Source organism: Chelon labrosus (assembly GCF_963514085.1).
Source record: "Chelon labrosus genome assembly, chromosome: 14".
In the NCBI taxonomy this organism is placed as follows: domain Eukaryota; kingdom Metazoa; phylum Chordata; class Actinopteri; order Mugiliformes; family Mugilidae; genus Chelon; species Chelon labrosus.
The window spans coordinates 8,931,200-8,956,256 of NC_140347.1; the positions used below are offsets into that span (position 1 = coordinate 8,931,200).

Consider the following 25,057-nt stretch of genomic DNA (forward strand, 5'->3'; position numbering starts at 1 on the left):
CAATTGGTGCAGTGTAGCCAGTGTGGATCAATCAACCAGTGACTATTTATTATTGTTCTAACACCACTGTCAATCAGTCAGGGCTGACACGATGATTTGTGTCCATTGTAGATTGATTTCTGGCTTTAAATGGAATCAAGAGCCAAGAAAAGTTTTCAAAATGCCCCTAACTAGTTAAATATGTTCTACCAGAATCAGCTATATCAAAGTGAATCGCTGTAATCAGTATCAATATCCTCATTAGGTAAAGTATATCAAGTCAAAGTTGCACAGTTGAGCACTCTGAAGGATTGGAGGGTCTGAGATTGTAAAATGAAGGACATGAGTTTAAATAAATATGCAACACAATCAATTTTTCTCATTCCTTACATTCAAAACATGCTTTGACCTTTCTTGAATCCCAGCCTAGGAAGCTGGTGTCAGTTCTCTTGCTGAAAGATTCAGTTATAATGATTTACTCGTCGACAAACAAACCTCACCTCGGTAAATGATGTTCTACGACCAGAGGAGCAGTCCCAGTCTTATTGGTTCTGACTGACAGATTAACGATCCCTTTATAAATGTATTTTTCCTGCAATAGCCAGTGCATTCTGATTAGCTAACGCTACGCACGATTTAATTTGTGTATTTGCGTTGCGTGTAGATTATTGTGCAAGAGCTGCAACACTTGTTGTAATTATTACATAGAAGTGAATCTAGACTGGTTTTAATAAGCAAATCAGCAATTAACGTTCCACGTTATCACGCTTATCTCTCCCAGTCATATTAAACGAATGAATGACAAACCCAGCGACTGAAGGCATCATGGGAAAGTACTACACAAGAAAAACAAGCCAGTATACTAGACCTAACTTGATTTTTTTGACACACCACAGAATACTTTCGCTTTCATTGATCATAGGGTGCAAACACATGGAATGTGTGAACATATTTTTAGTATAGCTTTGTTGCCTCTGATCCGAGTTGATAGTATTGTTGATGAACTGTAAAAATCCAAAACACATAGGAGTGACCACACACATTTTTTAGGAATCTGGAGGGATCTTCAGATTATCTGCTTTTTTTGAAACATACTAAAATATCCTTGAATACTGAGAGTGCACAGAGAGACAGACAAGCATTCACACTCACACCTACGGCCAGTTTAGAATCACCAATGAACCTAACCAGCATGTCTTTGGACGGTGGGAGGAAGCTGGAGAACCTGGAGAGAACCCACGCAGACACAGGGAGAACATGCAAACTCCACACAGAAAGAAAGGCCCCAGTCGGCCCATGGATTCGAACCTTCTTGCTGTGAGGCATCAGTGCTAACCACCACACCACTGTCCCGCAATAGCATGTGAGGAAATGAAAACTCATTCATTTAAGAACAATGCCCGGAGTGACCACAAGAGGGCAGTAAGCACCTACACACAAACTCAGAGCACAGTTTGTCACAGTCTTTCCAAGAATTGTGAGACGCATCAGTGAGTTTGAAGAATGCGAAGCTGCTGATACACTTACACACACAATCCAGCGCCAACAAATCCCAGAGTAATGATCTGCTCGGGCCACTAGAAACGCCTCGTCAGACACAAAGGAGAGGGAGCCGGTGAGTAAGGAAGGACACAGCAGGGATTGTAAAAGTTGTTCAAATTATCCGTCACACGTGCAGGAAACATCGGTGTGACCAAATACTTTTTAGTTAAGCTTAAACGTGGTACTCTGACTAAGGGAAAAGTGATGAATCATAAAACAAGTCAGACACAACCGATGACACAGCCCTTTGTCATCGTTTTTGCTTTCTCCATTATATGTGACTGGGACCTGACTGGATGGTTTAAATGCCATTATAAATACCAGGATATTTATGCCAAACTGTATCCGTCAGCTGCTTTTTTTTTTTTTTTTTTTTTAACTGTCTCCCAGGGGCACGAGAATATAAAAATCACATATTGCATACAAAGGGAAGGGGGGTTAAAAAAGCTCATGAAATTATATATAAGAAATCACTCAACGGTATATTTCAAAAGAATGCTGTCCGGGATGTCTGGACCTGGCAAAGCCCAAAATTTCATCCCAGGAAGCCTTCAAAATTTCATCCCAGGATCTATCTGAAGAATGTAAGAAATCACTCAACGGTATATTTCAAAAGAATGCTGTCCGGGATGTCTGGACCTGGCAAAGCCCAAAATTTCATCCCAGGAAGCCTCCAAAATTTCATCCCAGGATCTATCTGAAGAATATAAGAAATTACTCAATGCTATATTTCAAAAGAATGTTGTCCGGGACGTCTGGCCATGGCAAAGCCCAAAATTTCATCCCAGGATGCCTCCAAAATTTCATCCCAGGATCTTTCTGAAGATTAATCCTTACTACTGTTTGTGTCATGTCAAATTACAGTCTGACAGGAGACATATAAGACAAAGACACATGTTTTGTGTTTCAGGAGAATATCTCTTACTTACTGTGAAGCGTGGTAAGGAAGATATTAAGGTTTGGGGTCTCAAGTACTGTGCATTTTTGTTATTCAACTTCACATCTAAACTGCATCCCAGCCATAGATGAAAGATCTAGGACTAGTCTGTTTTTCTCTTAAATTCAGTACTATTATTAAATTTTAGAGCTATCCTTTATGTCACTGGTAACGCTACGACCCTGCAGGTTTTTTTTTTTCTTGTTGTACTGATTTAATCTGTAGATCACTGTTTTAGTTTTCTCAGCAGTGCAATCTTTAACTTTTGCCTGCTGTTAGCGAGGAGTGTTAATTGGGCAAAATTGGCAACGGCCCCAGACCTCCAAAAGTCTCACTGGTGCAGAATACTGATTTTGTTTGAATCTTTTTAAATGAATTACCCATCGCTCCGAATTCTTTCAAACATGAGAGTCCTAAAGCACAGTCAGTTCACCTCTCACCTTTGGTAATGAAGGAGCCGTTCCTGCTGAGGGCCGAGTCCTTGCTGGAGGTGGAGTCGCAGCGGAGCAGGGGCTCCGACTCGTCGGGGAAGAAGCCTTTGGTGCGGTCCACCGGCGACTGCTCCACGCCCACCCCACCTGCACGGCCCACGCTGCCGCTGCTGTTGCTGCTACCGCCAACGCTGCTGGGGGACTCGAGAGGCTTGTGGATGGGACTGAGGCTATGGCTTACATTCACTGAGGTCATCAGCTGGTTGATGTCGAACTGCAGATGGAAGTGAATTGCACAGGAGAGAACAGAGTAGAGGGGAAGAAGAGGAAGAAGAAGAGAAGAACATGAGCCTTTGGCTTTTGACAAACATCAGACCGGTCTACTACAGTGAAGGCTGATTTCAGTGTGAAACTAAACATGTTAACCAGTGAGGGTTTTGCTATCTTTGAACGGAGCCATACTAGCTGCATCTTCCTTTATACCAAGCTCAGCTAAGCTAAGCTAAGCTAAGCTAAGCTAAGCTAAGCTAAATTAAAAGGCTGAGATTTACACACAGTGGTGTAGATATTCTCATTTTTATAGAGAAAGTGTGTTGAGCAATAGCTTTTTTCTTGTTTTTTCTTGAGTTTTGCTTCACTGTACTGCATACTGATGATCAGTGGAGCTTGTAAGCAGCCTGGGAAGACGTGTTAAAAACAATACACCCTTTCCTGCTTGTTCAAATTCAATATATCACTTCCTGGGTGGACATGCTGAATTGTACCAGTTCAAAAACTTGATCTAATTTTAGGGTTTTACATTTTTACATTCGACTTTTAGATTTTGACCATTCCGGTTATGAAACGAGCCCTGTACATCCTGGCGACCTGTCCAGGGTGTCCGTTGACATCTGGGACAGGCTCCAGCACCCCCACCGCAACCCTTCACAGGACAAGCAGTTACACAAGATGAATGAATGAGTGTTTACGAAACATTTAAGAGGCCCTGACTGTACTCTTTCATGCCTCTTCTCAAATCAAACCCTTCTTTTTCATCCTCGCTCTCTTTTCTCTGTCTTCTTCCTTTCTCTCTTCTTCTGCTCTCCCCAGTCTCTTAATATTCCCAAGTCTATCTTTCTCTTCTGTTTCCTCCTCCCCTCCCCGCTCCTCCTCCCCCTCCTCTCCCCTGTCTCTGGTGTGGTAATGAACCTGTGGTTTGAACCAGTAGTGACTGGTTTGTGGATGAGATCATGAGAGTTGTTTTTCACAACATGAGCCCACCAGGGCACCTAAAGGTCGCAGCAGCAGAGAGGTCAGTTCATCCACAAACAAACACACAACACCGAGGCAATTTAACTGGGATACACCACTTTGAAGAGTTTCTCTTTTTATGGAAAACGTTGTTCTTTTCCTGTGAATTTCTGTGATTGAGCCCTAGCAGGACATGACACAGAAACACCAGCAACGTCCCTTTTTCTCCCTTCCATAACGTCTGGGTCACAGCTTACGTGATTCCAACCAAACAAACGTCCTTCTGTGTCTCCACACAAAGACGCGCTTACATGCGTGCACGGACGCACATATGCACACCGCGGCAAAGACGCACTGACTTTCACGCAGCGGCGGACGAAACTGGAACGAATGCCTTTTAAGGGCAAGCGCAGCAGAACGTAGAGACTCTCAAAGGGACAATAAATATGTTAGGAAGTCCTGCGAAATCACGCAAAACAAATGTAGATTAAAATAAGCAAAGAGTTGCGAGCCTCCTGTTGGATAATTACTGCATGGGTGATTATCTTTCAGCTGGCAACAAGTTATTTAACCCCAACTGATGCAATGAGTAGCTTCTCATTTCTTAAACAACCATGTCTAAAGACACATCCTGTGGTTGTGGAAAAGATGTTAGTCTGTTTGAGAAGGGTTAAAATCATTGGCATGAATCAAGCAGAGAAAACATCTAAGGAGATTGTAGAAACTACTAAAACTGGGCTAAGAACTGTCCAACGCATTATTAAAAACTGGAAGGAGAGTGGAGAACCATGGCATCAGGGTAAGAAGAGAGGCAGATGAAGTGATGCACCCATCATGTCTAGTGTCTACTGTACAAGCCTGTGGGGGCAGTGCTATGATCTGGGGTTGCTGCAGTTGCTCAGGTCTAGGTTCAGCAACGTTATGTGTCCAAAGAATGAGGTCAGCTGACTACCTGAATATACTGAATGACCAGGTTATTCCATCAATGGATTTGTTCTTCCCTGATGTTCACGGGCATATTCCAAGATGACAATGCCAGGATTCATGGGGCTCAGATTGTGAAAGAGTGGTTCAGGGAGGATGAGACATCATTTTTACACATGGATTGGCCACCACAGAGTCCAGACCTTAACCCCATTGAGAATCTTTGGGATGTGCTGGAGAAGGCTTTATGCAGTGGTCAGACTCTCCCATCATCAATACAAGATCTTGGTGAAAAATGAATGCAACACTGGATGGAAATAAATCTGGTGACATTGGAGAAGCTTATTGAAACAATGCCACAGTAAATGCGTCATTGAAACAGGAAGTCGCCTACATCTGGGATTTATACTGCTCTCACAGGCGTGGATCATAACGACAGCCTGGGGCATGTTCAGCAAATTTTTGGATGAAAACCTGACGCTACTCCATATTCGGAAGATAAGCTCAGAGATAAATTCAGATGGCGTACTACATGTCAGAAAGTCTAAAATCACAAGTTCAGTCAGTCTTAGAAATGTCAGCTTCTAAAGATTCTTTCTTTCCTGCTTTCATTAAAGTTTAGTCGAAAAAAACAAAAAACATCCAACACTGACTCTAATGAGGAACGCCCCAAGGCAGGAGCACCAACAGTTATCTCTGGTGCGAAGTCATTAAAGTTACTAGCCTCAGGAGACACCAGTTAATCACACGTCAGATTAGAGTCCACGTAAATGCTTCTCAGAGTTCAACTAGCGGACATGTCTCCGCATCAGCTGTTTCAGAAGGAGACCGAGAAGATCAGGCTTTCATGGTGGCCTTTCTGCTTTGAAGGTTTCTCCCTTGGTGTTTTGTTTCTCGTTTTACTTCCTGTGATTTCCCTCCAATGATTGTTTGATTGGTTTCTCATTGTGTGCTCTGCCCTCAGTGTGTGTGTGTGTGTGTGTGTATACTCGGTGATTCTCAAGTGGTGGGTCGTGACCCAAAAGTGGGCCGAATTTTTTTTTTTTAAAAAAAGTGTCATTGATTCACACTCCTTAAAAGGGAACTACTGTTTTTTACAACCTGGACCTTATTTCTGGCATTAAATACGATCGTTTACTCACCCATATAACTTTTGCGTAATTTGTAGTAAATCGGGGGATATTTCAGCGTATATCCATATAGTGGAAGTGACTGGGGCACCGAAGCGCAGCCTCTAAATAACGCATTATCTGCCGCGAAACTCGTTCATTTCACCAATATTTTGTTATCGTAAGCTGGTGCTATTCTCCGTTGAGTAGTTCCCCTTTAACAGTAGGTGGTAGTAGGTGGTGGGTGACACCTGCCATTTCACACCATAGAAGAAGATCATAGCATAATTGCCTAAGTCATTTTTTGGCCACTGTTCCAATATCAATAAAAAATATCAATGTGTTTGCTAAAAATTGTGTTTTTTCTTGTGTTCTGCAAACGTTAAAATATGACTTAGGCAATTATGCTACGAGGCTAACGATATGCTAATTTAGCATGGTACAACAAAGATTATATGAGATATGGATTTTCTTATATTTAGGAAGTGAGTGCTGCTTAATTTTCTTCAAAGCACAATGTTTCTCAGTATTTACCTACTGATAAGCTAATCAGAAGATTATTTAAGATATCAAGATAAGTTAATTTCGTATACTTGAATCCTTTTGAATTGCACTTTTTGTTAAGTTTATTTTGTGTTTGTGGATAAAACCTACAACTGAAGAAACTGATTGTCAATTTGAGAACTTAAAAATTTTCTTCAATTTGGTCGTGACTTGTCAGTACGGGGTGGTGTTGGGTCCTGAAGCCAGATCAGTTGAGAACCACTGCTTTATATAGTCCTGCCGTTGCCTTTGTCACGTTGTCTGTTGAGTTACCCACTTTGCGTCAGGCTGTTCCTGTCTGTTCTCCGTAGTTTTGTGTACCTTGCTCTTTCTCCTTCGATTGGATTTCACCTGTTTTTGGATTTGTGTTTTGGATTTAACCTGCTGACCCTTTGTTCCTTATCAGCAAGTCATCATTGAATGTTACGTTGAGTTGCTCATCCCGGCTTTCTGGATTGCATGTCCCGCAAAACCACCACTGAGGATGAAACACGACGGACATGGACTTTGGTCCAATGAGTCCGGATGTGAAAACTGTTCCAGGATGTCTTTAAGGCTGGAGGAGAAGGTGAACGGATGCTATCTGCGGGCGTACAGTATATGCATGACACAGTATACTGTATGCGCTAAATTACACCGCGCTGCTATGAGATCAGCTTTGTTTCCTTCGCTGCGGCATCGGCGCCCACCCAGGTAGCGGCTCTTTCCGAAATCACCACAAACCGGAGTCTTGTTTCCCGGCGCTGGCAGTCGCGAACGTTTCGTAGTGGAGCTGCTGAGGATGGAGGATGGGTCACCAAGAGGACGAACGGGTACCACTGTTCCAGAAAGTTCTCAGGCTAATGTGTATGTGTGAGAGACAGACAGAGTGAGAGAGGGTAGTTGCTGACTACTCCTGTCAGCGCAACACAAGGGCCAGCTTGGGACGGCAGCAACACACACACACAAGGCCCTCATCCCACTCATATGTACGCACTTACAAACTGCTGGCCTCACTTGGCAAGGCTGGCAGATTGCGGCGGTATGAAGGGCACAAGGGACACACACACACATACACATACACACACACACAGGGAATATTTTCATTAATTAGATCAAAAATGTGACTGCAAATAATCTCACCCGGCTGTAATTACTCCCAAAACACATGAGCTGTTAGTCGGATCCGGGCACGTCGATGCCTTTTACTTTACTTGTCTCCAGTATGACATTTTAAAGCAGATCCGCAGCAGACATGCCTGGTCCCAGACTGAATTAAAAGCAAACCTTAATGTCAAATTTGCTCACATACACACATGCAGATCGTTTCCTTGAGTTGCCTTCAAAAGAAACCTGTTCAGTTTCTGGAAAAAAAAAATGGAAAAAAAAGAAAATGTCTGTCCTTTCCACCAGAGTGTAATGGATGTGGTTTCATTTTATTATCTTTCGGGGGCTTTTTATGGAAGGGACTGAAAGGCGTCTAATGGGACCTTAGTCATAAACACTCAATTAGGGCAGGAATTGCATTTGATTGTGCCTCTTTGTGGCAGGAAAGGCTAAGGGCTATTGTAGTGTAGTTTACATTCACAGAAGAAGAAGAGGAAGAAGAAGTAGAAGCCTAAGAGGTAGGAGACAAACAAAGAGAGCAGATGGACGCTTCGTCCTGTTCATCTCATGAAAAATCGAATTACCGATAACCAGACTCAGTGTCTCCAAAAACAAATATAGATTACATCTAACTACATAATGCTCCTAATAAGAGGTTTAATCTTGACCTTGTCATGTGGCTTGAGCTTGTCCCGTGTAAGAATATAATCTATTACAATAAAACATTAATCAGATATGGGATTTCCCTCATTTAACTGTCCCTAAATCATCTCCAGTTTACCCCTGGACACTCTTACAAGGATCTCTTTTAAAAGGTACACATTCAGTAAATTTGAGCCTGAGATTACGAATTTATTGCAAAGACGTTTTTCTCCAAACAAATCACTTGTATTTGCCTTTTTAAGATTTATTGTGTGTTTTTATTAATAGCAGAGGGTCTATAGCTAGCTAGGCCTAAGTCAAGTCTATTGGCCGACTGACTGAAACATCTCAACAAAGTGAAATTTGGCCCAGACATTCATTGTCCCCAGAGGATGAACTCTGCTGGATTTGGTGATCCTTGAAAATTTCCATGACATAAAATAGTACTCTTAGTTTTGTTTAACCATTTGCTGCGTGGAGAGTAGAGTTTCTATCTGTAATATTCTTACCAGGAAGGATGAACCACCAGTTTCACCCCAAGTTCCAAATAGCCAGCAGCTCTTGTTCCAAATCAGAGTGAAATTAAGTGTTTAGGGCCAGAATTCTCAGCACTTGGCAACATAACAGTTGAGTCATTGTATTGATCAACAATCTGGAGCAGTGTTAGCCTCTTTTCAAATGGTCTTCCCCAATACAGGGTACACCACGTTATAAGGTCACTGTGCCTTCTTGACATTCATACAATAATCATCCAGTTGGCTGACTGAATTATTATATATATTATTACATATAGTCAATAACATCAACAGCAAGTCTTTTGTTTCCAGAACTGTTTTTGAAAACTATTTATTAGACTTTTTTTTTAACCAGGAGGACAGACCAACTTCCTCCACCCACAATTTGTTTATGGAGAAAAGTTGGCCTGGAGTCTGTCCATTGGGAACTGATTACCCTTCAGCAAAGATCTGGGCGGGCTTTATATGGTGATGGACGTTCCAATTCGATACTCTGAGACTTTTTCTGACCAGCCCATATAGTCTAGTCTATCCTCTTCGCTTATTTCTTCTGTTCTGTACCAATCATCAAGGACGGCAGCTCCGTCTGGGTCAGTCTTTGACAGGATACGTCATTAGCCACAGACAGAGGAGATTTATCGAAATGAAACGCAATGGCCGCTCTTTAGTCAGCTATTTGTACGTACCATAGACTGTAAATGAAGATGTACGACAGCTCAGGTTCTCAAAAGTGGAGAAAACGTAAGTAGAGCTCCCCCTGGTGGCTGGCTGCAGTATAGGCTGTAAGCTCCACCCCCTCCATGTTATTGGGTGGGACTTGGGACAACTAAAACACTAAAATGCGTGGATAATGCAAGGATAGGTTTCGTTTTAGGAAGTTATTTGATGCTATATAAATAGGATGTGACCAGACTCTGGCTCCAAACTCACAAGAAGGCGCCACCCACATTCCGTCAGTTTGGCCAATGCAAGGAAGTTGGGACACATTGTCCATATTTATATACAGTCTATGGTACATACTGATGCCAGGACCGCTGAAGCAGACAGACACAGCAGTATCCCTAGAGTTATGCTATATGTAGATGAAATATATGAGTTGTCAACCCCCGGTTAAGGATTCTGAACACATTTTGAAGAAGCGGAAAACAAAACTGATTTTTAAATCTTGCATCCAAGATTTGTCCTAACATCTGAATGAGTAACACTGCGGTGCTTACACCTGCTCCTATTTATGCAGCACATTCTCGGCTTAGCTTTACTGTGAGAGGGAGCATACTAAGTGAGACAGAGGGGAAAAGAATTGCATCAGTCTGGTTTCAGCTCTCATGCAGCAGCAGAGATAAAAATAGAAACATCCAACAGACAGCTGACGCTCAGTTTTTCCATTTGGGAATGCCATCAATACGGTGAAGGTGCAGCGTCCGATGCCATATATCTCTGTTACATAACAGTATTGACATGCTTCCCATAAGTGAGTCACGTTGGCCTGCTGTGGATCGAGTGAGAACATACTGTTTGTCACCTAATGACCCTGACATTCATAAAAGTATGTACGCCTTGCACACAGTTTTTCTTGCCTTCTCTTCCAAATCTCCAAGCAGCCTTTGTTTTGAAATCCCATTTAGTTTCAGTCACTTCTAATCATAAGGAAAATAAATGAGATGTTCAGGTCACTCGGGCAGATTTGGAAATTAAATGAAGATGTTGGAAAACAATCCAAAAGACTGACTAAGCTTGTCTGTCTATAGCAAGTACATGTGCTGCTTTATCTGCTTTAAAGGGCAGTTTATCCAATGCATGAGTCGAGAAAATTTGAAAGGCAATCGCACTATGAAGCCTTGAGCCAACTTGGCATCACTACAGTGGAGTGCAGCCATCAAGAACATGACTGAGATAGCAGCAAGGTCCAGATGGCAGGAGGCTACCTCAGGACACACTGTGTCCGGATTAACCACGGATTGGTCACCTGGGAGAGACCGTCTGATCTGAGTCACCCAGCGATCCCTGATGATGTTTTCATGACTGTGTACAATATAAAGATTGTTGAACGGGTGAATAGAACTGCTGAAGAGCAGTTTTGAAGCTCAGTGTGGTGGCTCCGGCCATTGCCATCTTGGCAGTGCCTGACTCCCCCTAACCGCTAACTAATTAGCAGTTAGGGGAAGTAAATGGGCAATTTAATTTTGAATTTGAATTATTTAATGGAGACATATGCTGTTGTTAACTGAATCATTTCCTTTGTAGCAGGCTGTAATTGTTAATTACTGCGGTAAAGTGGTGCAGTTTCACTTGGAGGTCTACGGGATTGACTTGGACGTTGTGCACCTTTGCTATGGCTTCATTTTTTCAGATCATTTGCTTCAGCCACTTGGTTCAGGTGCACACAAGGATTAACTAAACTTTCTATTTTCCCCTGTTTGTTCCTTCTTTGGTCCTTTACAAAATGAGTGTGGACATGGTTAGCATGCCCTCAAATCTGTGGCAACAATGTGATGCTGCTACAACAGCTCTGGCTTCCCACCAGACTCTGCTGCAGCCATTTAATCGGACCGAGCCACTCGAGTATTAGCGAGGTCCACAACACCGATGGTGGCTGATAATACCTGACTCACAGTCTGCAGTTCAGTTCAATCCAGTGATGGATGGGGATGATGACAGGGCTCTCTATGGAGCTTCATCTTCCTGTCAGGATAACCATTTGTTTATGGAGCTGGCTTTGTGCACGGCAGTTCTAGATGGAAAGCGTGTAAAATGATGTGTCCAACTTCGTCCTAAGGTCTTTTTGTTGCACTGGACAACCATGTCTTCCTCACTAAAGAATTTTAATGACAGCTATCTTATCCACAATCAAGCCATTAAAGCAGCAAGAAAAAAACATTCGCCTGAGATCATGTGCTAATTATTATGTGGTGATGAAAGACTGATTTATAACTGTGTCTTAGGCAGAACAGGACCCTGTTTGTGCTGCGTTGACCTTGAAGAGTGTGGTCAAGATCACTAAGATGATACACATCGCATAAAAGTTAGAGGAACAAATAGAGGAGGAAAGTAGATGTTGATGAGGGATCCAGCGTGTCCCCACCGAGATCAGACTCTTTCATTATATAATAGGAAATGCTTAATGTCCCTTTACATTTTTAAAATGAAAAAAAAAAGAAAAATTGGGAAAAAGGTTAGTCGTGACTTAAAGGGGAACTACTGTTTTTTACAACCTGGACCTTATTTCTGGCATAAAATAGGACCGTTTACTCACCCATATAACTTTTGTGTAATTTGTAGTCGTTTGGACGATAATTAGATCTGCGTATATTCATATAGTGGGAGTGACTGGGGCACCGAAACACAGCCTCTAAATAACGCGTTCTCTGCCAAGAAACTCGTTCATTTCATCAATATTTTGTTATCGTATGCTAGTACCCCAGATGATATCTTCTGACCTGGATGATGTCATCTCTGAGCACCACGCACACCCTTGACGGTCGGCTTGTTTACCTGTAATTTGTTACTGCTATGGTTCGTCCACAACCTCAGAATCGGAAAAATATTCAGCCATGTTGCAAAAAACTAGCAGTAGCAAATTACAGGGAAACAAGGCGACCGTTGCGGGTGCCCCAGTCACTCCCACTATATAGATATACGCGGATCTAAATGTCTCCCGAACGACTACAAATTACACAAAAGTTATATGGGTGAGTAAACGATTGTATTTTGTGCCAGAAATAAGGTCCAGGTTGTAAAAAACAGTAGTTCCCCCTTAATTCATTTATCCAAAAATGTTTAGAATTAAACACTTCGTACATTTGAGCTCAGGACGAAAAAATTTATCATGTATAATCTAATGTGCTGCCACTTAGTTGGGCATCAGTCTGTGATGTCCTCTTTAGAAATTCATTCTGGCCTCGTACAGAAAGAAACGTGATCTGATGTCACATTGCTTCCTCGCTAACTCACTTATCCAAACAAGTAATTTTCCAAAACTCCTCTGAATGCACAGAGAAGCTGCAACACACAATTACTTTTGGACCATCAAATCATCCTCTCAAAGCGAAGTGTGACTTTAATGTGAGGAATGCGGCCGAACCACGGGGACTGGCTTCAGAAGGACACACCAGAAAGCTTTCCTCCCAGATTAGATGTCAGTGGGAGAGACGTTCAGAGAACACTGTGTACCACAGCATGTGCCAGTGATCTTCACAGAGCGGCTGATGGAAAAGATGTGGACACTGCGAAAGGTCACAGAGATTCTCCTCAACAAACCACCATTCAAAACTGTGGCATGTCCTGCATGCACACTCCTGTAACCCACCTGTGGGTTGTCCTCCATGACGCAGCGGATCTTCTCCACCACGTCGATGCGGCGCTGCCGGTGCAGGGCGTTGATCAGCTTGGCCAGGTTGGCGTCGCTGTCTCGGATGGTCCAGTGCTGCAGGGCAGCGTACGCCCGCTCGTGATCGGACGAGTAGCCGTTGGAGAAGGCGGCCACCTCGCGCTCCGTGGCGTTGGCCAGAGACTGGTAGATGTCAATCCACTGGGTGCCCACCTGGGCTGCCACCAGCTTCAAGATATCCACCCCTGAGAGCACAAAGAGAGAGAGAGAAGAGTTAGGCAACCCAAGAAAACTAATTTAACCATGAATCAACCATTCAATACACAAAAAATACATGTTAAAATAGTTCTCAGATGAATGCCGGATCTCTTCTTAATTGAAGACATTAGCGCTCTACTAACAAGGCACAGCAACAGACCACTTGGTTTCTAACTAACACAGAACTCATGCTATGCACCACAAAACCCACCATTGTTGTCTGACTGTCACATGTAGGTCATCTAAAATGACTTTCAAGCCAATTTGTAAGAACACAGTGCTGTTGTACTTGAGATGTTATTAGGAAGTAGTAACAAATCACATCCACGTTCCTAAAACTACATACTGTAACGCTTGACCAAGACTCTTGACAAATCTAGAGACAATATGGATAAAGACAGTACTGTTTTATCTAAAAAGCCACTGCTGATGAAAAAAAACAGAGGAGCGGGTTGGAACCAGGGAAATGTGTTTTATCAAGTTATCTCAGCCTCGCCTGAGCAAAGTTAGTCAGCCAGTTTGACGGTCCAGAAGCAATAAGGTTGACATTTGTGGTTTTGAAAAACCACTGAAGATACGGTTTATTATACTTTGTGGGTCCCTTAATTTATACAATTTAGAGGACCTAGAGGAATTAGGTCCTGTCCTCCACTTGAGTCCAGTGGAAAAGGCATAGACAGAACCAAGGTGTCAATCAGACTTGAGAGTTTGGATGTGGTTTTAACCTGGTGTTAAAACCAATGTTGTGTCAGACCAGAGTATGCAAGCTACATGCTATGGTAGTCAATGATATGGCCCGTGGGCCAAAACTGGCCCACCAGAGTGTCCAATTCGATTCAGTTTGATGAATTTAAAAAGTGAAGTGTGAAAGCCTATATTTCCTTACTGAAACACGGCGTACGCTCAAATCCAGAAAACGTTGTACGCCCAAAACCGCATACTCATACTCGTGAATCCAGGCACATTTCCTTTGCACATCCCAATCAACGTGGAACTACATGCTATGGCAGTCAATGATATGGTGCGTGGGCCAAAACTGGCCCACCAGACTATCCAATTTGATTCAATTTGATGAATTTAAAAAGTGCAAAAATCATATAGAAGACATTAACTGCAATTTTGCAATAAAAATGACAGCTTTTCCTATTTTTTCCACTAGGGGTCGCTGCTTCAACCAGAAGTGCAGACTTAGCACAACACTGAGACCCAGAACTAAACAGGTGGCAGACAAATGAAGAATACCATAATGTCCATAAAGCTGAGATTTAGTGTTGGATTATTGTTTATAAGAATGCATTTGTTTCCACTAGTGTACCTAACGAACTGGCAAGTGAGTGTATCAATGTTCCAGCCTTGTGGTTTGAAGAACCTTTCCTTAGCATCCTGCTTACTTTTTTTTATCACTTAAACAGCACCAATAGTTTGTACACACCAACTTCTGCAATGTTTGCCAGCGACTGAAATCCCAGGGCACACACTCTTGCAGCACTTAAAGCTTTCCCTATCGGGCTGTCAGACTGAATCACGCACAGAAGGTGACACAAGAGGCAGTGTGTCGTGCCATCAGTCTCGGATCTTGGATCTCGCCGTGTGGCGTGGAAGTGGTGACAAACACACACTCGCTAATCTTGAGGGCTGTCAGCCGTTGGGCCACTGCCGCTGTGTCGGGAGAAGAGATTTTCATCCTGAAAGTAGTGATTACGCCAAACGCGCCGCAGGTTCAATCTCCTTCTGATCGATCACAGCGGAGAAAGAGTGTGGTGGAGTCTAAAACTAATTCCACACATATGAGAGCTCAGCAGCCCGGAGGCGACGCCACGGTTTATCAGTTTACTCAGCAAGCTGCACGGGCACGTTCCCTTTTCTCAACTCGAGTTCACGCCTCCCAACTTTCAAGGAAAACCAGGGCTTGTAGGCAGAAGTCACGTGGACTCGCAAGTGCTACAGTGAGTAAGCAGTACAGGAGGTCAAAGGGTTTATGGGGAGCGGTCAAAACAAATACTTCACCGGTTTCTGCTATGCATGAGGAACTCATGGACCTGTCCACACCTGATATTTATGTGCGCATCATGTCAGCCATGCAGAAAGAATCTACAGTCAAAACTACACATTCTGACCTTTTAGATGTTCTCTTTTCCTGTATCTCGATCAAAGTCCTCAGCAAAGGGCTAGAAAGTGAAGCGTGAAAGCCTATAATCACAGATGTGTTTGTACAGGTACTTGTACCAGTGTGGGTAAAAGAGAGCCTATTTAGAGCAGATTGCAGTCACTGCAGTTCCTTTGTGCGCCTCGCAATCCTTTCTAACAGAGCACACTTGACATGTCACAGTGACTCAGTCTTCAGTTTCAGAAACTAGGGGCCTCGTGTACAAAGACTGGCGTGTATTTCCTGCTGAAACGCGGCGTACGCTCAAATCCAGAAAACGTCGTACGCCCAAAAACATCCAGACGTATGAATCCGTGCGTACTCATGAATCTAGGCACATTTCCATCGCACATCCCAATCAACGTGGAATTGAGCGGACATGTTGGAGTGCCCACCCCTCCCTGTCCACGCCCCCTTTTAAAAATGCAAATCATATTTAAAGGGGCCCTGCACTTGAGATTATTAGTGAATGAATAAATTACATCCGTGAATAAGTGAATTCTGCGAGCTTTTATACCTTTTATATGGTTGAAATCAAATGTTGCCGGGCCCGATTGGCCTCCCGGGCAGGATGTACATTAATGGGTTCAGCTTCTGGTTCGACCGGTGGGGGGATATGCTGCTCTGACAGTGGTATGGCGTGCCGATGTGCCACATTGTGGAGGACGCCATAGATATTAACTGAAAGTGGCCTCTGAGGCTAAACCTGGAAACAGCTGTAGTCTTCAGAGAAGTTCACACGCCCAGGGAGGGTTTTATTTAGTCAGCATATCTTTTCCAACTAGTCACAGCTGTCATCTCCCTGGGGCAAGTTGCTATGGATTACGCTGCAGACTATTATTGTTTTCTGACGGTGCTCTTCTTCACAGCCTCTCTCATGACCAACACAAACATCGGCGCTTGATTTCTTTCACGAACGCCCCCCCCCCCCCCCCCCCCCCCCCCCACCTCCTCTCTCACGCCCCGTCGACATCCCGCCGTCTGTTCAGACACTCTCCGCTCCACTTCCTCGCTGACCGTTAGGCGGCTCGACAATGACTCGGCAGGAAACGGAAACGCTGACTCATTGGTTTGTGGGGCAAAAACACAGCAGCACCCTTGTGTTGTTTGACACAGAAAAACCAGGGCAGGTGTGAACGCTTATCATTATGAATTCTCTTAAGTTTCATTGTGGGACACTGGAGATACATGGACAATCAGGTCAAGGGGCAGCAGTTTCTGTGCTTTGATTGGATCATTTTACCTATATCAACCTTGAATGTTCAGTCCCAAACTCAAATCCCAAAGTTCATAAAAAAGAAAAGCTACTTCGCAACTAAAGGCACAGAGAAAACACAGATTTAAGAGTTAATTCCAAGGGAATTGTGTATTCTGATCAATGAAGGGAAATTAATCTACACTAAAGCTCCACTATGGTGCATTTTGACCGACAGTGGTTGTCTTTGACGCTACTTTGTCCAAAAACTGTCAGCTTAATTCAGTTGTTGGATGTTGGAGCGAGCCTCCAACACTAAAGACCGACAGTTTACAGACAGTGACGAGGCCCGAGCACGCTTTCCTACTCCCCGGTTAGCCTAAAGGGCTTCTTTTTTTTTTCCCCGCTGCAATGACCTTTCACTTTTCACCCAGTAGCCCTGTGAGTTGTCCCTGTGTTATCAAGCTGCCACCCAAACAGGCACTAATTTAATTTGACATCAAATTGAGTTAGGAACCGTTTCATTAAATCTAACGCTGACTCCCGTCTTGGTTCTGTGCCACCATATTTTATCCACCGAAGCTTTTCCTACTACACGGCCATTACACTCCAGAATTAATTCCTCCACTTTTGATATGCATCAGGTTTATCCCCGATTAATGTCCGCCGCGGCAAACATGCTAAGTGCATAAATCCAGGATGATTCAGGCAGCCTGGAGCAGACAGCCTAAATGGATATAAGCCAGTGGCACATCCATACTCACGTGTACACAAATGTACACACACACAGAAATGCCAGTGTACACAAGCCGCGAGGCAAGTATAAATAGACATGTGAAGGCTAGACACATACTTGCAGAGACATGCCTCGCACACTGCATGCAAGCAACACTCGTTCTCCACCTGAAATACTTCCTTGGCCTTGAACCCTGACCTTTACCCACATCGTATTCTTGGTTTAACCCCCAACCTAATACATAAACCTAAACACTAACCCTTACTTTAAAATGAATCGAACCCAAAATCAGAGGCCGACTCATGAACCGACCTTTTAAAGGAGTAAGAATTTAATTTGACCTCATTTTAGAAAGTGTCCCTACGCAAAATTACTTAAAACTAAGACATTAAATCCCCTGCCCCCGCTCAAGATTAATACATTGGCGTGTGCTGTGGGGGCATATAGAGGACCTCGCGTGCCGGCCTTCTGGGCCCAGAGCCTGTCGAATCTCATCCGCCTTGCTGGCCATAACACACAGCGACAGAAGAGAAATCCCCCTGCTCCGCACGCATCACTGCCACAGCTAGCTGGGCACATTTAAATGACCTATATAAGTCGCGTGATAATTCAGTATGTCAGTCTGGCGACGTTTTTGTATGAGAAAGTAGACTCTGTTGGGTTTATTTGCGGGTATTAAGAGTTTGCCCTTCGGCTCCGCACTGTATGTACTCTGGAGATGAAACACTTGTTTATGGATGGACGGCAAACATGCAAACATGCAAAATTTGGCGTGTTTTGTTTGCATCTGTGGCATTGTAAAGGAACACTGGAGTGTCGTGAACTATCCTGGACTCACTGTGTGTCAAAAGTGACTCATCCCGCTCGGCACTGCAGGCGGCAGTGACTTCGATTGAGACACTAATTGCCTTGTTTTTCCCATCATCATCACTGTTATTAAAACCCATCACCACTTTTGAATGTTGCACAGCGAGACACACTCAGCAAACGCGTGCAGCACGGTTCCAAGATGACGGACAAAATGGATGCATCAAAGGTAGCAGGGGTGAAGTTTAAAGGATGATGTTTTAGTGAATGTTTTTGGAGGGGATTTCTCAGATCTCTCAGTTGCCTGATGACAAGGACTTATTGCATTTAAAATGTGTTTCTTGACCGCAGAGCTGAGGTTGTTCATTGGTTACTGATTCAATAATGAGATGTTTTTTAAAGTAAACGCAAAGCACAGCTTTATTTAGTCATAAAATGGGGTATGCAACTAATAAGAAATCATGGTGGCATGAGAGAAATCAGGAAATCATCAAAAGCACTTAACCCAGTAGGTAATGACGACGTCTACACAGTCATTTAATGGTAATATAAGCTAAAATCTTACACAAAAAAGTGGTGACCTGACTAAACAACCAACGTCGATGGTTTGGATGTCACAGCTTAGAGCCAGTTGCCATTTTTTCTCAGTTTTTATGCTCAAGTGAGAAAGCTGGCAAACACAAAGTGAGAAGGATATAACGGTGATGGCCTCCATATCCAGATTGAGGTGGTAGTGAGCCAATCACCAAATCAGATGTTGTTCGTTTTAGCTGTCTTAGCAATATGTAGTTGCTCCAATGTGACCTTGATTACAGTGGGAAATCCCTAGGTGTAACTAGGCAGAGTATTTGACCAGGCATCAATCCATTTACTGCTGCTAACTGAATCTGGGCCACGGCAGCGGCAGACTATTGTCAGGGGTGCCTTGTGTGGAACTGAGATCCAAACCCAAGTGGTCACTTGCGATGTGGAGACACGTTTCATTGCCCACTGAGAGCTGCCCCCTTGTGATCAGATCACCCAGGACGCATGTTAATACCTGGTGAAAGAGAGCCCTAGCCACGCCTTTAAGGTAAAACCTCACTGGTGTGCATCTACTAGTCTAATGTGTCCAGAAAATCTCTATAGAGAGACATCAAGAAGGTGCCAGAACCACCTCAAGTGATGGGGCTTATTTTAATTCAGACCTAACATTGGTTTCACTCCTTCCACATGCTTGAGGCTTTCACGCTTTCTTGCAGGGTCTCGGAGGCCCAAGCATCCAGAACACGAGATATCGTTTACCTTTGACGGTAGCCCACTTCACTGCCACGTCTGGAGCCTATCCCAGATGTCATTGGGTGAGAGGTTGGGTACACCCTGGACAGGTCTCCAGTCTATCACAGGGCTAACACAGAGAGACAGACAACCATTCACACTCACACCTACGGCCAATTTAGAATCACCAGTGAACCTAACCAGCATGTCTTTGGACGGTGGGAGGAAGCTGGAGTATCTGGAGAGAACCCATGCAGAAAGGCCTGGATTCAAACCCAGAACCTTCTTGCTGTGAGGCGTCAGTACTAACCACCACGCAACTTTGCCGCCCCGACACGAACCAATGTTTTCAAAAATAAAAAAACTTTAAAAAACTGGATCCAACAAGTAGTCCCACCTCTGTAGCATCCTGTGTGTATCAGCATTCTGTTGAATTAATCACATCACGTACTCCTCGTACTCCAATTTAGGAACGCACAACACTAAATTGGTGAAATATGTGCACGGCTGTGTGGGAGCGCAACAGGCGCTGTGTACCACCAACCAGGCAACAACCCCCTCAAACTCTGCTCCTCACAATCAATCCCAGGTTGAATTGAGAGCAGGCTACCCCGGCCCACCCTGATACTGCGCACGGCAGTATATTCTAACACATGGCTCCCCGCTGGGCTTGGATGTGGAATTTGGCATTATTAGCGGTGTGGATGTTTAACGAGGAAGGATGGTGGGCAGGTAGAATGTTGTTTTCCTTCGTGTTTTCCTCAACAGTCTGCATCTTGACTTTGGAAATATATGTTGTAAATAATATGGCTGCTAACCGCACCGAGCACAACCAGCCTCTGGTGATCTGATGGTCTCTTAATGGACCATAGTGTTGATCAGGGACTTTAACTACAAACTCATATTGCTGCTGAAAGTCCATAGTGTACCATACGGTCTGTGCTTTCTATTCTTTTCCATGCGGTCATTTTTGCTGGTCACTGTTGGATCTGGATTTGATGCACGAGCAACCGCAACATGGAAAACAGTACAGAAGTACTGTATAATGACAGTATAATGAGTAAAAACAAAGGAGTCAAATAAGTTAAGTTTAAAAGAATCAATCAAGGAAAGAAAATCAGATAAAACTGTTGCATTACTGCAGCATCCTCATAAGGATGTGGATTCTGGGTAATCGAATAGAAGAGAGTGGCACATCCTGACAGAAGAGCAATAGTGGCGCAATGCTGTTTGTGTGATTCATCAACCGCCACTGTTGGTTGTATCATGAGAGCATTAACGGAACATTAAAACTGCTTTAAGGGTTAGGGTTAGAGTTAGGTGACAGGGTTCTTTTAAACTCCAGGTTGACTGGGTTCCTTTCTATGTGGAGTTTGCATGTTCTCCCTGTGTCTTTGTGGGTTCTCTCCAGGTTCTCCAGCTTCCTCCCACCGTCCAAAGACATGATGGTTAGGTTCACTGGTGATTCTAAATTGGCCGTAGGTGTGAGTGTGAATGGTTGTCTGTCTCTCTGTGTTAGCCCTGTGATAGACTGGAGACCTGTCCAGGGTGTACCCCACCTCTCGCCCAATGACAGCTGGGATAGGCTCCAACCCCTCCCAACGACCCTCCAGAGGACAAGCGGGTACAGAAGATGAATGAATGAATGAAGGAATTTTGCGTACGTCTTTTTGTCCACTGTCAGTCCAAAGCAAAGATAGAGTTAAAGTGAAATAAATAACATTTTTTGGGGAAAAATGTTGAAGCAGGATGCAGCCACACCATGTAACATCATCATCAAGGCATTAGCTTATGAATGACATACAAATTCCCATTGTTGGTAGATGCTTTCAGTCGTGAATGTTGCGTATGACGGCCACCTGCTACTAGGGCCTGTTCTGTGTTTTCCCCTTGTGTTGTCGCTTGTCTGTTTCTGCAGGTACCTCAGTGGGCGGGTCTCAATTTGGGCAATTGGGAGCACCTGGCCAGTCTCCCTGAGCCTTTAAGATCTGGCTGTCACGGTCCTCATTCTCTCTCTGCTCTTCGACCTGGATTCCTCTGGCATGTGTTTTTGTTCTGTTGGCTTGGGCCTATTTGCTTTATGTTAGCACCTTCCAACAACACACATACACTATCATGCACCCACTGAACATTTTAAACCACACCTCCTTTTTCACCTCTGCACACTAGGGCCGTGGTTGTCAGATGGATTGCCTATCCGAACAGTTGTGTTAAACGCTGGTCAGATGATCGAACATACGGTTTTTGACACATTCGTTTGTCTTTAAATCTAATTAAATAAAAATTCAGACAGGATCGGATGAAAAATAGCGTAAAGGTCACGAACTGTTCAATGCCGAGCAAATTTAAAAAACACAAAAACCTTTGTAAAACATTATTTTTTTTTTATAATTTTTATTGCCACACCTTCGTTTCAAATTTGGCCCGCGGCCCTAGAAAAGCCCTGTTTAGCCCCACTATGGAGGAGTAGCAGCTTTCACTACTTCCTGAGCAAATGCCAAGCGCTGTATGTGTGTGATCTGCGCTTTGACGTTTCCCTTTCTCTTTGTTTTTTTTCCTTTATTGCCCAAATGCTTTAACTGCTCTAGTAAAGGGGCATTACAACCTTCAAGGGGAGCCAGCCACGCACCTTGGAAGGATTAAGAAGCTGTTTTGTTTTATGTTCCACGGAGTAAATAGCAGTGTAAAATGCCCGTTTGGTTTGCATGTGCATACATACATCTCCACATAAATGCATACACATGGGCACATGATTACTCATCCAGTCGGGAGAACACACGTGCAAACACAATCACACAACTGTTTAGGAAGGTTCAATGGAAAACCAACGGTGATTGTCACACATCAGTGGGGAACATCTTTTCCAAAATGATTTGCCCATAGTGGCAGCCAGAGGAGCCCCCAAAACAAAAAGACACCTGTCCTTGAAGAACTACGAACTACGAAAACTACGGACTCAATGGGGAATAGCACTAGCGTATCATAACAAAATATTGTTGAAATAAACGAGTTTCGCGGCAGACAATGCGTTATTTAGAGGCTGTGTTTCGGTGCCCCAGTCACTCCCACTATATGGATATATGCGGCAATCCACTGGAGCTAAATATCTTCCAAAGGACTAAAAATGACACCAAAGTTATATGGGTGAGTAAACGATCGTATTTTATGCCAGAAATAAGGTCCAGGTAGTAAAAAAATGGTAGTTCCTCTTTAAGTGGAAAGACTTGACTTGTACTTTGAAAAACAAGGTCCTGGACCCATATCTGGTCTCCACCAGTGCCTGCCTCTGCTACTAAATGCAAGTGAGGATGAGCCAAAACAGCAAAGCTGCTAAAACTAGAAACCAAAACAATGATAGCGATGCTAAAACACTCCTTAGAGACGACGACAGCTTCAATGCTGGATGATAATTCCCTCTGGTATCACTACAGTCCTTACACACACTCATTAATGTAATATATATTAGAACAGCTTTAAGGATGGTTTACATGATTAACTGTACTAACACCACCTGGCACCAAACCAGCTTTGCTAGCACTTTATCGTCTACGGTGTTGACGAGTTGCTTAAAATGTACCTGTGCACTCTCTTTGTGAGACGTCTTTATTAAGTCTCTGAGCTAACAAAGGCTGCTAGGTAACGACAGGGAAGCCCGAGTGCGGTTTGTCAACAACAGCCCCTGTAGTATCTCCTCCTTTCTGTTCATTTCCTTTCTCTCTGTGCATCTCTTTGTCGCCGTAGAGACCCGATTGACCCACTAATGTGCCTCGCCAAACCGAAGAACAACCCTTATGCAGCTGAAACCAGCTTATTCCAGTTCCCTGCGGTCGGTCACTGAGGGAGCAGAGAGAGGGGTGGCGGGCGGCTCAGCTTTATCACAACGCACACACACAAAGCTTGAGACTTGAGTGTCTCAGGCAGGATGTGTCCCGTTAGTTTGAGTCTGGTTTTTTTTTGTTAGTTTGAAATGGAGAACTCTACTGTGGGTAAAAATGTTCCCTACCTGCTGACAGCTAGTATACAGACAAGTGTGTGTGTGCATGAGTTTGTGTAACTGTGGTAATAACGAAGTGGGACAGCTGATAGGCAACAAAGGGACAAAGAAGTGATGCCATCTGTGAAAATAACTGAGATAGAGAACACTAAAACAAAAGGTATGAAGGCTAGAAACTGTGGGCAGGTTTACAATGGCAGAGAGGAAGGAGACGGGAAGGAGTTACAAGGCAGGCATAGTGAAAGAGGGGAGAGACAAAGGGGAGAAAGTGAAAACCAAGAAAGAGGAAATGAACAAAAAATAAAAGTGGGAGGAAATGACAAAGGAAAAGAAATTGGAAAAGTGAGAGCTGAGAGCTGTAAGGCGACCTGAGTGTCTGTGCTGGGGGTGAATAGTGACAGCGGGGGAGGTTCTACAACAGGGTCTTGTCCTTGCTTGTGTAACCATTGCCCTCCACACCAGGTCTGGATTGATTTTATTGGATACCAGCAGTGGGGTCGACCGCATCCAACAGATGGTTTGTCGTGCAATGTGTGTCACGACACCAGGGCGCACGGTGCGTCAGAGTCATTGATTGGCCATATTGGCTGCAGATGTAGAGTTTATTCAGAGTCCACCACTGACACTGCCAAAACACCAAGTCGCCACCTGGATTTAACTAAGCAAATGGGTGCGAGCCTCCTATTGGATAATTACTGCATGGGCGATTATCTTTCAGCTGGCAACAAGTTATTTAACCCCAACTGATGCAATGAGTAGCTTCTCATTTCTTAAACAACCATGTCTAAAGACACATCCTGTGGTTGTGGAAAAGATGTTAGTCTGTTTGAGAAGGGTCAAATCATTGGCATGCATCAAGCAGAGAAAACATCTAAGGAGACTGTAGAAACTACTAAAACTGGGTTAAGAACTGTCCAACGCATTATTCAAAACTGGAAGGATAGTGGGGAATCAACGTCTTTGAGGAAGAAATGTGGTCGGAAAAAAATTCTGGTTGATCGTGATCGGCGATCACTCAAACGTTTGGTGAAATCAAAGAAAAACAACAGTAGAACTCAGGGCTATGTTTAATAGTGAAAGGAAGAGCATTCCCACACGTACAATGTGAAGGGAACTCAAGGGATTGGGACTGAACAGCTGTGTAGCCTTAAGAAAACCACTAATCAGTGAGATTAACTGGAAAAAAGTCTTCAATTTGCTAGGGAGCATAAAGATTGGACTCTGGAGCAATGGAAGAAGGTCATGTGGTCTGATGAGTCCAGATTTACCCTGTTCCAGAGTGATGGGGGCATCAGGGTAAGAAGAGAGGCAGATGAAGTGATGCACTCATCATGCCTAGTGCCTAATGTACAAGCCTGTTGGGGCAGTGCTATGATCTGGGGTTGCTGCAGTTGCTCAG

At 43.8% G+C, this 25,057-nt stretch overlaps 1 protein-coding gene across 1 annotated transcript in view; it reads right to left on the minus strand.

The window, feature by feature from the left end:
• Positions 1-25,057, minus strand: part of tnfrsf21 (tumor necrosis factor receptor superfamily, member 21) — a 45,627-nt gene that overhangs the window by 1,770 nt on the left and 18,800 nt on the right. Inside the window, exons 4-5 of the mRNA XM_084560960.1 lie at positions 13,245-13,510; positions 2,899-3,163 (exon numbers count right to left, since the gene is read on the minus strand). Coding sequence (XP_084417086.1) covers positions 2,899-3,163; positions 13,245-13,510 — 531 coding nt within the window. The remainder of the gene's footprint in view (positions 1-2,898; positions 3,164-13,244; positions 13,511-25,057) is intronic.